Source organism: Sminthopsis crassicaudata, chromosome 2, assembly GCF_048593235.1.
Source record: "Sminthopsis crassicaudata isolate SCR6 chromosome 2, ASM4859323v1, whole genome shotgun sequence".
NCBI lineage: Eukaryota > Metazoa > Chordata > Mammalia > Dasyuromorphia > Dasyuridae > Sminthopsis > Sminthopsis crassicaudata.
Genome location: NC_133618.1, coordinates 551,329,139 through 551,343,873, shown reverse-complemented (window position 1 = coordinate 551,343,873; position 14,735 = coordinate 551,329,139). Strand labels below are relative to the sequence as shown.

Sequence of the window (14,735 nt, the reverse complement as noted above, 5' to 3'; positions counted from 1 at the left end):
GAATAAGAAATCGTAACGTCTGCACTGTGGGATGGACTTATTTGCTATCTTTGTACTTTCTTTCTCTAAACCCAAAAGACAAACATCACACGGGGGCATTACTAGGAAGTGGTAATACTGTGCCCCTTTGCTATTATAAGGGTCTGTGTAGAATGGCTTTCCAATTGTGAAAAGAAATTTGCACTAATTTGACTGCAGTCTTGTCTAGTCTCCAATTATAGCTGTGCCTCACAGGGCGAGGCTTCCAAGCTGAAGTTCAGTCTTTCTGTAGGCCCAGAAAAGAGTTAAGTAATAACAGCCCAGGACATGGGGATGAGAGAAACTTATGAACCATGCAAATAAGTGTCGCCATAATAGCTCACAGTTAAAAGACTTAGGAAATATTTTCCTAATGTCAGTCTCATGAAATACTATCCTTGAAGCTTGCAACTATTATTAGAGCCATTTTACGGATGAGGAAATACATAAAGGTTAAATTACTTTAACCTTTAAGCCCTATAGGGGCAGATAAGGCATAGTAGAGAGAAAATCCTAGTCTAGAAGTCAAGAAGATATGAGTTCAAATTCAAACACAGTAGCTGTGTGACTATGGGAAAATCACTTATCTGCCTTGGTTTACTTAACTATAAAATGGAAATAATAACAATTGTTTCAGATCAAATATCTGTAAAGGGGTTGACATAGTTCCTGTCACTGCAGGAATATGGCAAAAGCTCTTTTCCTCCTTTCCCTTCTTTAGAGTTAATAGCTTCATTCAAGATCAGGTCTCTAATTACAAGCCCAGAGCAAGCCACTAAGAGTTAATCGTCACAGATCACCCAAAGGAATTAAGACATTTTGAAGGCTTTAGTGGTCCAGTCTGGCTAGAGCATAGAGTAATAACGGAAGGGGAAGTCATCTAAGTTTGGAAAGAAAAAAATAGCCAGGAGTCAGACTGGGGATAGTCTTGACAAATCCGATTTTCACATTAGTTTCTGCTTTACTGGACGAAGAATATGGACTAGGTACGGGTGGCTGCAAAGTATATCTATACACAGATACATAATACTTATAGAAAAAGGATGAGTCAGGATTGCATAGTAATTAAAGCATTGACTTCAGGGACAGAAAGACTTCAAATCCTGAGTGATACTATATTGCAGGACCTTGGGGGAGTGGGTAACCTTCCCTACCCCTCTGTTTCCACATCTGTAAAATCGAGGAAAGACTCGATAGTGTCCAGTTCTCAGACCACTCCAGCCTCATCGTCCGAACTCTTCCTGCCTCCCAACCCCTGTCCTCAGACCACCGCTGACTTTCCTTCCAGGGCCAGATGTTCCAGAAGTCCCCCAACTCTACTTCCCCGCTGCCGGCCCGTCCCCTCCTGCTCATCACTTATTCTTTCCAGTTTCCCCAGCGTCCCCCTCCCGCCTTTCCCTGGGGTGGTGGACCATAGACAAAGAAAGGTCCGGCCTTAACATGACCATGACCGTGACCGTGGTCGTGGCTGAAGCCCAGGCGGAGCGCGCGGCCCCGGACGCAGCGCGGGAAGGGGGGGTGAGGGAGAGGGAAGGAAGGACGGGAGGGAGTGGAAGAGGGGGCTCTGTTCTGGCCCCGCCCTCCCCTGGGGACTCCCGCCCACGCCTCCAGCTTCCCTCCCTCCCCACGGAGGGAGCGGCAGTCGCCCTGAGCCCCGATTCCACCTGGCAGCGCAGGGGCCCCCCGGACCCCTCCCAGGGTATCAGGTAAGCTTCTCCTCGACCCCTCCCTTATCGTGGCTTTCTGCTTCTTCAGGACGCATTCCACGCAGTTTCCGAATGGGGTGGGGTGGCGGGGCGGGGTCCCTGGACTCCCTTTGCCTGCGGGGAGAGAGAGGCCACGCCGCGGGCTGGCCTCCTCCGATCGGCCACCTCTTTGAAGGGCGGCCCTAGCTGCCCTGCGAGCCCAACTGGACGTGGACTGGAGCTGGACCTGGGCTGGGGCTGGGAGGTGGACGGACTGGCAGGCTGGAAGCCGCACCTTTTCCCAGGTGCTGCTCACCTTGGCCCCTGCCCGGGAGAGAGCGAGGTGCCTGCAGCGCGAGGGGGAGACTTCGAAATCCAAACTTTGTTTCTGCTGCCGGGATTTTCCTGCAGTGACTCATCCCCCTCGGAGCTGCTTGCTAAGGGGACCGGGGAATCTGGAACCAGGTCGGGGTGGAGGGGGGGGAAGGGATGAAGCAAGACCCAGAAAGTGAGAAGAAAATCTGAGATCTCGCATCTCCTCCCGTAGATATGCACCAACTTCCTGCTCTGGGGAACTAGTCACTTCTGCTGTCCACGATATGTCCTGAACTTAAAACAGTGCCTGGCACATAAAAGGCGCTAAATAATTGTTTATTGATTAATCGATTGATTGATCTGAGTCAAATAATATTATGCGTGCAGTCTTTTAAAGAATGTATGTTAAGGGGAATGTATATGGGTTATTTGCCCCCAGAGACTCTTTTGGACCCTGATCTAAGATGCCCAGAAACAAAAGCATCTTGCTTTTTTTTTTTTTTTTTTTTTTTCTTCCATGTGTACGATTTTTGATTTCTCTTTTCAGTATAGGTCTGGAATTGCTAAATGGGAGGGGTGAAAGTGGGTGGATGGGAAATCACTTCCTAGAAAAACAACAACAAAAACAGGTTATGGCACTTTTAGGATTTAAAATGGTCTTTCGGAATCTAGACTTGGGACCTAGTTTTGATTTGATAAACTGAATGGTCTGGTCTTCCAGTAAGATCTTAAAAGATGCAATTGTGATTAGTAGTGTTTTATGGAATACACACAAAAGGAAAGAGGCAGGGCGGTGTTAAAGAAGTAGCATCCAAACCTTCCCTTTGCTTTTCAGACAGAATACTTAGCTTTATATCTTTTTTTTTTCTTTCTTTCTTTCTTTCTTTTTTTTTTTTTTTAGCATTTGGTTTTCAGATCCTGATGTTCTGAGAGGAAGTGCATTTGGAATTTAATTTATCTAAGTAATAGTGTCTGGTTAATAGAAATTTACATATGTAAAATAAACTTTCAGGTCATTCCACCTTCGTTAAACATTTTAGGAAAAGCTGAGTGGTCTATACCCTGATTACTCTCTTGGGGAATGTGGGAAGATTAATGAGAATACCATTTATTTCTATGATACCTCAGATTTTGTTTTTGCCCAAGGTTAAGAGTTTCTACACTAAGTAACTGTGCCTAGAAGTTAAGGAGTTGGCTTTATCAGATGAACAAGAATCCCTCTATAGATGCCCTCTTTATCTGCTAGTCAGGATTTGAAGGCCTTGGAAAATTTTGTGCGTGGAGGGGTAGGGAACAAACATTTTTCTAACCCTGAATTTGGAAGAGGGTTATAATCCGTCCACTTATCTATTTATTTATTTATTTATTTATCTATCTATTTATTTATTTATTTATTTATTTATTTGTTTGTTTGTTTATTTATTTATTTATTTATTTGTTTGTTTGTTTATTTTGTCTCCCAGCTGGACTCCCTTTGCATCTCTAACTATTGGATTTGATAAAAAATAAGAAATTTCTCTTGACTTACTGACATTTTTAAAGGCCCAATTCAGATGCAGTTTCCTCCAAGTTTCCTTATCTACTCTACACACACTTACCCCCAACTACCAGCTATTTCTCCTCAAACCTTCTTAAAAAATTGCCCTGATTCTTAAGTGTTATCACATATTGCCTTGCATCAGTTAATTTGTATGTTTGTATCAATTTGATAAGTGTTTTGAGAATTGATGTTGCCAACAAAAGTCAATACCTTGCTGCTAATTTGTTGCTGATGAATTTCTCCAAATTTGGGCTAGTTCTTGCACAAAAGACCTATCTTCTATCACTGGACCTACCCTATAAGTCTTTGCTGACAGGTAGAACCCTATAGAGCTTTTTCTTTTTTTATTATCCATTACAAAAACTTTCTGAACCCAAAATCCCCTCAAGGTCACAATGAATATGTCCTTAGGATTTTATGGTTTTACTTCTTTGGCCCTAACACACTCCTTTAAAGTAAATCTACTTCATTACAATCCTGCTTTTGTGGGAGGGATATGTGAGATCACAAAGAGAATATTGATTTTAGTCTGAGCCTTCTGAACCTTGTAAGATGAAATGACAGTGGATACAATTACCAGGAAAGTACAAGCTTTTTTATTTTGAAAGATCTTGGAAGCTTCATGCATTTATATAGGTGGGAAAAGCTTGGAAACTACCCTTTGGCTGAAAAATGGAAAATTTCACTATTTGCCTCTTCTAAGCTAATTTTATAATTTAGAAATTTGATCACAGCTGGGACCTAAAGATGAAGGGAATTTTGAAGAAACAAAGATTTTATAGCAAACTTTGTCTAAGAAGGGAAAATGCCTACTATTTGTCATCTCTAATATAAAATAATTTCCCAATTTAGAAATTTCATTATGTCAAGAACCTAAAGATAAGGAGATCCATGAAGAAGCAGAGATCTGTTTGAAGGCCAATATTGAGCAAAGCTTGAGTTGCTACACCTCATGTCTTCTATTTAGCAAATAGACAAAATTGTGACTATTAAGTTGCTCTGTTGGCCAAATATTATAAAAATGATTTTCATAGAGAAACTGAAAGCAAAAAAAGGGAACAGCATGTGTTGGGGCTTTTTAGCAGAAGTTAAATTTCAAATTCACCAAAAAATAAATAAAAATAAAAAGGTGGGAAAACATTATAGAGGTAGCAAACTTTAAAAATTTTTAGATTACTGTTACTTAATGATATAATTGTAAATATTTAGTAGCAGGGTTTTTTAAAAATTATTATTAAAGCTTTTTATTTTCATAACAAATGCATGGATAATTTTTCAACATTGACCCTTGCAAAACCTTGTATTCCAAATTTTCCCTCCTTTTCTCCCACTCCCTCCCCTAGTTGGCAAGTAATATAATGTATGTTAAATCCAATATATGTATACATATTTATACAGTTATCTTGGTGCACAAGAAAAATCAAATCAAAAAAGGAAAAAAAATGAAAAAGAAAACAAAATGCAAGCAAATAACAACAAAAAGAGTGCAAATGCTGTGTTGTGATTCAACCTCAGTTCCTACATCCTCTCTTTGGGTGCAGATGGCTCTCTTCATCACAAGACTATTGGAAGTGGCCTGAATCATCTCATTCTTGAATAGAGCCACATCCATCAAAATTGATCTTATAGTCTTGTTGTTGCTATGTATAATGATCTCCTGGTTCTGCTCATTTCCCTTAGCATCAGTTCATGTAAGTCTCTTCAGGCTGAAGGCTATTATTTATAATAGTTTTAGTCCCATTTACATGTCTCCCCTAAACCCAACCCCCATGAGATTTTTTTTTTAAAGATTCGTTTTTGTAGAGTGAATACTTCTTGGTTAAATCTTTGCCGGACCTACAATCTCTCCCCACCTTTTTCTATCCTACTGAAACTGCCCCCCTCCATAAACTCACATACACACACACACACACACACACATACACACACACACACACACACACACACACACACACACACCCCTTGGGCTCCAACATGTTAGATAGCTAACATCCCTGGTGCATATTCATATATTTCCCTCTTCATTTTAAAATACTGCCAAATCCACGACTAGTCATGGGGGAAAAATGCTCTAAGACACTATTGATCAGAGATATGTAAATAAAAACATCTATGAAATACTACCTTATACATATCAGAGAGGCTAATATGATAAAAAAAAGAAAATATTGGATGTTCAAGGGATGAGAGAAAAATGGGATACTAATACATTGTTGAAGTTGTGAGTGGATGCAACCATTCTGGAGAGCAGTTTAGAATTTTGGTCAAAGGGCTATAAAACTGTGATTCTCTTTGCTCCACTAATACCATTGCTAGGTCTATATCCTAAAGATATATATTTAAAAAAAAGGGGGGGGGAATATAAAAATATTTATAGCAGCTCTTTTGTGGCAGCTAAGAATTGGAAATCAAAGGGATACTCATCAGTTGGTTAAACAAACTGTGGTATATGATTGTAATGAAATATTATTGTGTTATAAGAAGTGACAAGCAGCATAATTTCTTATTATTATTGTTATTATAGCTTTTTATTGACAAAACATATACATAGGTAATTTTTCAACATTGACCCTTGCAAAAACTTCTGTTGCAACTTTTCCCTTCCTTCCCTCTACCTCCTCCCCTAGATGGCAGATAGTTTCATACATGTTAAACATGTTAAAGCCTATATTAAATATAATATATGTATACAAATTTATAGTTATCTTGTTGCACAAGAAAAATCGGATTTAGAAATAAGATAAAAATAACGTGGGAAGAAAAATAAAACTGCAAGCAAACCACAACATGTGGGTGGGCCAGAACACTAAAACAAGGATTCTTATAAGGTGCTAACTCAGTGGAATTGATGAGACAATGGTTATCTAGTTTAGCATGGTGATTAATAATTCTCCAAGTTCAGTATGATTGATTTAATCTTACAACAAATAATGCTTTCTCAGTGATATAATGATTGGTTTATACTCAGTGTACAGCATATAAGCTGGGACCAACTCAGCCTTGGACTCAGAGCCAGATTTATTCACTTTATCTCACAGCACCTTGGTGACTGGGCTCTTGCACTACCCCTCCCCCCCAGACCAAGCCCAATCTCAAAGGCTCTCCAGAAAACTGATCCGGGCCCCAGGCAAGGAAACTAGACTGTGAAGGAGATAATAAAGGTTTTGGACTTTAACATCTGGCTATTCTTGTGGTGATTACGCTACTGAAATGAAAGCTGCTCCCAAGACCTCCAGAAAACCAAACAGGAACACTACAGCAACAGAAAGTGCAAATGCTATGTTGTGGTCCACATTCATTTCCCCGTGTTCTTTCTCTGGATGTAGCTGGTTCAGTTCATTACAGATCATTTGGAACTGGTTTGAATCATCTCATTGCTGAAGAGAGCCACATTCATCAGAATTGATCCTCATATAGTATTGTTGTTGAAGTGCATAATGATGTCCTGGTTCTGCTCATTTCACTCAGCATCAGTTCATGTAAGTCTCTCCAAACCTTTCTGAATTCATTCTGCTAGTCATTTCTTATGGAACAATAATATTCCAAACCTTCATATACCATAATTTATTCAGCTATTCTCTAATTGATGGACATTCACTCAATTTCCAGTTTCTGGCCACTACGAGAAGGGCTGCCACAAACATTCTTGCACATCCTGGTCCCTTTCCCCTCTTTAAAATTTCTTTGATTTATAAGCTCAGTAGAAAGACTGCTAGATCAAAGGATATGCACAGTTTGATAACTTTTTGAGTCTAGTTCCAAATAGCATGATTTCAAAAGAACCTGGAAAAACATGAACTGATACATAATGAAGTGAACAAAACCAGGAGAACATTGTATAGAATAACAGTGTATTTTTTGATGAAGAACCATGAATAATTTAGCTTTTCTCAGTAATACGATAATCCAAAACAATCCCAAAGGACTAATGATGAAACAATACTATCTGGTGCTAGAGAAAGAATTGATTTGGTTGAATACAAACTGAAGCATAGTATTTTTCACTTTCATTTTTTTCTTTTATTCAAATCTTCTTATGATCACTGGTTAATAAGGAAATATTTTACCTAATTGTTCATATATAGGCTATTAAATTTTTTTTAAAAATACTGCCAAATCTTACTTAACATCTATCTGTGAATTTTGTTCAGATTGTGCCCTCCCAAACAACTCATTGTACTCTTAAGGTCTTTAAGGAATGCAGTGGTAGATAATATTCATAATATGAGCTGAGTGCTTATGGCTATTTAATCTTCAGTGCTTATAAGTACTGTCATGAAGTCTGTTGGACAAATTTTCACAGCTGTGTTACTTAATAATTGTTAAAGACACAGTATACTAGGTATAGTGCAGAACTAGTATCAGTTGATTATTAAGCCTTTATTAAAATCTGTGATATGAAAGAAAAACAATTTTTAAAGTAAAACCACATAATCCATTAGTAGAAGGCAATAGGTATTCATATAAAATAAATACAAGTAAGAGTATAGAGGAAAGAAGAGCACCCAGGACCCAGAGATACAGCCATAATTAAGAATCATGAAATAATATGAAGTCAGTTAAGAAGTCCAAAAAGTAATTAGACAAGTAGGTGGAGAACTAAGAAAAAATAGTACAAGGAAAACTCATAAAAAAGGGAATATTCCAGATGAGAAGATAGTCAATCATGGCAAGTGATTTAGAAGGATCAAGAAGGATGTATATTGAAAAAAGACCATCAGTTTAACAGCTAAAAGATCATTAATAATGTTGGAGAAAGATAAGTTCAGAGCCAAATCTGGGAGGGTTATAAATCAATCAAGCAATAAATATTTATTAAGTACTATTATGTATGTCCCAGGCACTGAATATGCTGAAGATAAAAAAGAGGCAAAAGTCCCTGCTCTCAAGGGAGTTTACAATCTATTTGGAAGTGAAAAAAGGAAGAGCTCTTGAAGAGCCACAGAGACTTTTAGAGCCTGTTTGTAGGCACTGCAGGGAAAGGACTGGTACATTGGAAAAGATTGAAGGTTAGGAAAGAAGATAGTGGGGGGCATTTTGCTGAAGAAGATGTGAGAGCATAGGATCAAGAAAGGTTATCTTTGGCAAGGGAGATCATTTCTTCATCAGAGATAAATAGGTATAGAGACTGGGATTATAATTTCATTAATTATAGGGAACTCTGTTCACCAATACTAGCTCCTTTGTAAATTTTGGTGAGTTTTCAGGAGCACTGAAAGATTAAATGATTTGCCCTCATTCTCCCCAGAGTTATTTGAACCCTGATGTTCCTGATTCCAGGTACAACTTTCTATTCTCTAGTGGCATATGTTGTAAATAAATATAATATAATTCCCAGTTTTAAGAGTTTAAATTTTAAGGCAACTTATTAATTAGAAAAGGGCAGGAAGAGCAGCTAGATGGGAAAGTACATAGAACACTAGCCCTGAAATCAGGAGGCCTGAGTTCAAATGTAGTCTGAGACACTTAACATGTCATAACTGTGTGTCCCTGGGCAAGTCCCTTAACTACAATAATTGACTTAGCAAAAAAAAAAAAGAAAGAAAGAAAGAAAATAAAATCTTTAAACCCTATGCTTATACATTTATTTTCTTATTCTATATTTTATTATCTTTATTATTATTGTATTTATATTATGATCACATAATATAAATATATATAAACATATGATGTATAAGTAATATATAAGTATCATTTCTTAAATTATAAAATTTATTTCCTTAATTAAATCTTTTTTTATTTTTATTTTTTGCCGAGGCCAGTGGGGTTAACTGACTTGTCTAGGGTTTCACTGCTAGGAAGTGTTAAGTATTTGAGGCTAGATTTGGAGTCAGGTCCTCCTGACTTCAGGACCAGTACTCTATCCACTGCACCTTCTAGCTAACCCTATTTTATTTTCAATTTTTTTTTCATAACTCCTCCGTCCTTATTAAAGTAAATGAAGGAGGAAGAACAAGTATTTACTTAAAATCCTACTCTTTGCTAGTCACTGTGCTTAAATGATTTACAAATATTGTCTCATTTAATGTATTTAAAAAGTAAGATAAGCTCTGTTAAGAGTCAAATTCCTACATAGACCATGACAAAAGAACAAAACAAACTATGCACTATGTCTATCACCTTTATCAGGAAGTAGTCGGTATATTTTATCAAGAATCCTCTGGATTTGTGGTAGGTCATAGTGTTGATCAAAATTTACAAACTCTCTTTGTATGCACATTATATACATACTGGATGATAATCCTGTTGATTGAGAAGTTTGAGGGAAACTGCTTGTTTTCAACCAATTCGCAGGGGCTTAGCTAGAGTAGGTGAAAGTGAAGGTCATTGGAGGAAAGAAGGGGGCCATGTAAAGAAATAATTATTTTAAAGATTTATAAGAATGGAGAAAGATATGATCATTTTAAAACTTCTTTTTTTCCCCCTCCAATAAAGCAAACAAGATTTCTTCTCAACCACAATGACATCTTGCTTCCATACTGAATCCCATCCTCCAAGCTGTGCAGATGGTGATCACTGACTGGGCTGCTTCAGAAACTGGATTACCAGAGTTTCACAACTGCAACCCAGAATGTACTGGTGTGTGGGTATTGAGGCATCTGCTGTAGGCCAAGAGCACATCATGGACCAAGGCCAGCATGGTAAGTCTTTTTTAATTTAGGACAGTTTAAAAACAGGCCTACCTGTAAAGTCAGAGGTCTGAGCAACATAATAATGGCTCATTTATGTAATTTGTTTAATGTTTTAAAGTGGGTTTCTTCCCAACTATCTTGTGAGACAGATAGATTAAATACTATTACATCACTATTTTGCAAATAAAAAAACTGGGGTCCAAGTTCAACAGATTGTCATTTGTTCAGAGTCCTGTATCTATTAAGTATAGGAGCTGGGATTCTCATTCCAAGACCATGGTTTTTTATATTATACCATGGTTTGGTTTGATTTAATTTTTCTTTTAAAATTAATGAAAGTAAGATCAAAAATTATTTTTCATCATAAAAGTATGCTTTGGTAAAATTCATATTAATGACATAGGAATATATGATCTAATATTTAATGTCAGCTCCTCTATAAACATAAATTATAAAAAGTAGAAAATCTGCCCCACAGTGAATTGTCCCAAAGTTTTAAACATTCATATTTTTAAAAGTTTGTTTATTGTAAATCTTTCTTCATTAGTGTTAGTCAATGATGTGGTATTGGAACAGAATGAAACAGAAATACAAAATTTTATATTTAGTGCTTTTAACACTTTTAAAGTAAGTTTTCACAGATTTCATTTTTCTTTCCCATATAATGACTCTTTGATATAGAGAGGGAAAAGGATTATTATCCTTATTTGACACTTAACTCCCTTATCAAACAGTTAATTAATTGGTCAGTCCTGTTGGCCCAGAAGGAAGAAAAGCTTTCAACACTTAAGTTGCTCTTCCACTAAGGAACCAAGTGCTGAAAAAAAAACAAAAACCAACAACCACCACACAACCCTGCCCCCCCAGCAGAGACAGACAGACAGACAGACAGACAGACAGACAGACACACACACACACACACACACACACACACACACACACTTTTTCTTACTTAAAGAATTGCACATAAATGGGTAGAGGAATAAACAATCTTTATCACCACTAACTCCATCCCACCCCTTCCATCCACACTCCCACTTCTACCATGAAGGAAGTTAACATCAGGAATAGACATGTTATTGAAAACTCTTTTCTCATCTCTTTTTAGTACTAAAGTGTTGTGTTGTGTTTGTGATGTAGTTATAGTTGGGTATTGCTAATGACCTATTATTCATAGGTTTTGAGGCTTTCCAAAAGAGGTGAAGGAATGAAATGATCAAAAGCTCAAAGAACAATAGAAAGATTATTTAAATAAACTATAATTATATATCATATTTTATAACATATTGATAATTACTAATGACATTATATATTATATTATAGAATGGTTTAAATAGACTGTGAAATATTAAGTTTTGCTTGAGAACATTATTGAAGAAATGTGTCCCTGGAAACGCAGCACAAGATAATGCATTAAAACCTGGCCTTAGAGCCAGGAAAATCTGAGTTCAAGTGTGTTCTCTGACATATATTAATGTGTGACCTTAGGTAGGTCACTTACCATTTCAGTGGTTCAAATGACCAAGACTGAATTGCAGAACAGTTGCTGATGTGCATTTTGAAGAAGGAACTTCTTTACCATGGCATTCTCTTTATGGATGTCATCATAGGTTCAGACTTGTTGGCTTTCTTCCCTCAAAAATAAGATTAGAAAAGATGAGCCAATCATGTGTTAAGAATAAAAGGTAATTGCTGGTTAATGCTACATTATTACATCAGAAAAATCAAAAGAATAAATAGAAAACTTCCATCTTGTTGGATGAATCTTCTAGGAAGGATTTTTGGGAAGATGTAACCAAAAGTTGCACAGGATAATAAATGTGTGGATGGATGAAGAATTCATTAAGAGCTTACTTTCTACAGAACACTGTGCTAACACATAAATAGAAAATTGGCCACACAGATTCATCCAAATAAGGTGCTAAATTTGTATAGACTAAGCCATTTACATTCTAATTCTTTGAACTCAATGGTGTAATTTTTCACCCTTTCCTTCTCTAATCACCGTTAATGTTTACACTCAGGAATATAAACTATGCCTAAGTTATAATCCTGAGAAGAATCTCTATGTGGATTAGGAGAACCTGATCCGTTTTTTTTTTTTTTTTTTAATTACTAAAAGGTAGCATGCATTAGAATCAATAAATTACAGGATGAGTAATTTTTTAAAAAAACTTTAATTAAAACATTTTTAGCATTAAGTAATTTTGAAATCAATTTTTTTGCCATTTGTCTCTTCACATGTTAATCTGTGATAAAATCATAATCTTGCGCATAAATGACTTTTTCTTTGTATGGCATTTTCAACTTTTTTCAAAGAATTCCAATAGAGGTGTGTTAAAAGCACTAGAACAAAGCTAAGAGAAAATTTGGAGAAAATAAAAAAAAAAATGAGCTGGTTTTCATCACCATAAATATGACACAGTGACATTTCCCAGATTACTAGAGTTCAGTAGTCCATCTAATATACTCTTACAGACTCCTTATCACTTTTCCTAGATACAACTGAAACTAGACAACAGTAAATCACATTTCCTAGGGAAAGCTCTAGACATTTTCCTCTTTCTTCAGTCCCTAAGCATACGCTTCCATTTTCCCATAGCTATACTTAAAACTCATGAACCATATTTCACTGAGGAAATGGAAACTATTGGAAATGAGCTCCTTTAATTCTGCTCCTCTAAATGTCTCATCCTTATCCAACCACAGCCTTCATTACTGTCTGCCTGGCTTATTATAATAGTAATGCTTCTACTCTTTCAATCATTCTCCACAGAATTCTGAACCCCAGAACACTAACACACACACACACACATATACATATATACATATATATATATATATATATATATATATATATATATATATATATATATATATATATGTATGTATGTATTTTAGTGAAATTCATTGAAATTCAAGAGTATTGGTTTAACCATCCAACCTGGGAAAAGAAAATATGTTTAAAAAAATGCATATTGCCTACATGAATGAGCTGAGTCCAGAATTAATAGGAGAAAATAATTGGAAGTCCTTTTCTTCAATACTGGTATTATTCCCATAATTTGCTAACTCTTGCACTTCCATAAATCTTCCTGGAAAAGTAGATGAGCCAGTCAGATAATCAGAATCTCTAGTTCATTTGATGGAACTTAAGAGGATTTCTGCAAAGAATGAATTGTAGCAGGTTCTACTTAATAAACTAGACATCCTGACTCTGAGAAAATTGTAATTTGTACTAGATGGAGGGAGTCTGGCTCCATTAAAATAATATAAGAATTCAATACCCCCATACAGACTTTAAGCTACTTTAAGGGTACTAGGACTTATCTCTGTGGTTTGTGCATAATTCTTTTTTTTTCTAAATTTAATTAAAAACTAAATCCATCTTAAGACCAAACCCTTGACCTCACCCTTATTAGCATCATCTATTAGACAAGTCAGCTAATATGTATACATGCCATAGAAAAGAAAAACATTTCTTGGGCTTTTGTGAAGTATATGTGAAAATGAGAACCCTTTGAAACTAGGGTGTGTGTTGGATGAAACATATTATTATAAATGTGAAATTAGAGTAAATGAAATGTTGATAATGGGACTAAGAAATCTCCTTCAACAAACATATTATTAGGAGAACTGAGCCTTCTTAATGTAGTGAAACACCAGTCAACTTGAGAAAAACCTGTCTCTCTGGTTGTGATTACACACACAAAGTCAAGTAAAGAATTGGGACAATTATCCAAGTGACTCAAACTAGAGAAACATCCAGCCTGATCCATCAGAGATTAAGGCAGATAAGTTATATGTTTTATGTTATGTTGAGGAGGAAAGAGCAGAACACAGTTAACCATAAGATGCAAGTTGTAGCCCAGCCCTACCATCAACTAGACTTGTGACTTTGGGCAAACCCCATAGACTTTCAGCCCTTATTTTCATTATCTGTGAAATAAGGGATTAGATTGGATGATATATGAGTTGCCTTTGAGTTCTGGAATTCTTCAACTCTATATACTCTAGATAATTTTTGAGTTCTCCTTTCTCATTTCTTTGTGTCCACATGATTTGTGTATTTTTAAGTCAGGAGTTAACCTCATTTTTAAGAACTTAAATAAATTATTTTGATAATTCTATTGGCTTCTTATTGTAATCCTATGTATTTTGTTTTACATATTTAAAAGCATTTCTCCTAGAAGAGGTCCATAAGTTTTATCAGATTGTCCAAAGGATACATAGCACAGAAAAGGTTGAGCATTTCTGCATTATATCCAGTGTTGCTAAAATTTATACCAATGGCCTAAAGAATAAAAAAAAAAAACCGTGACATTCATATGCTACCAAAATGTAAATACTATATAGAGCATAACTTCAAAAGAAGAAATAAAAATAGAAAAGAAACTTTCCATCCAGAGAACCCCAAATCCTTAAGTATTTTTTTTAGTGCCCATTTTTGCTTTTTAAAATGCAAGTGCCCAAGATTATTTCTTACAAACTAAGGTAGCTTGAGCTTCTGGAGCAGTAGTGAGCTTCTGCCTTCCTGAAATAGAA

General features: G+C 36.2%; 1 protein-coding gene across 1 annotated transcript in view; it reads left to right on the top strand.

Annotated features, from left to right (window-relative positions):
- Positions 1-1,620: 1,620 nt before the first annotated feature.
- LRRK1 (leucine rich repeat kinase 1) overlaps positions 1,621-14,735 on the top strand; it is a 154,223-nt gene continuing 141,108 nt past the window's right edge. Inside the window, 2 exon segments of the mRNA XM_074295004.1 lie at positions 1,621-1,724; positions 9,994-10,199. Of these exon segments, the coding sequence (XP_074151105.1) occupies positions 10,130-10,199 (70 nt within the window). The 5' untranslated portion in view covers positions 1,621-1,724; positions 9,994-10,129.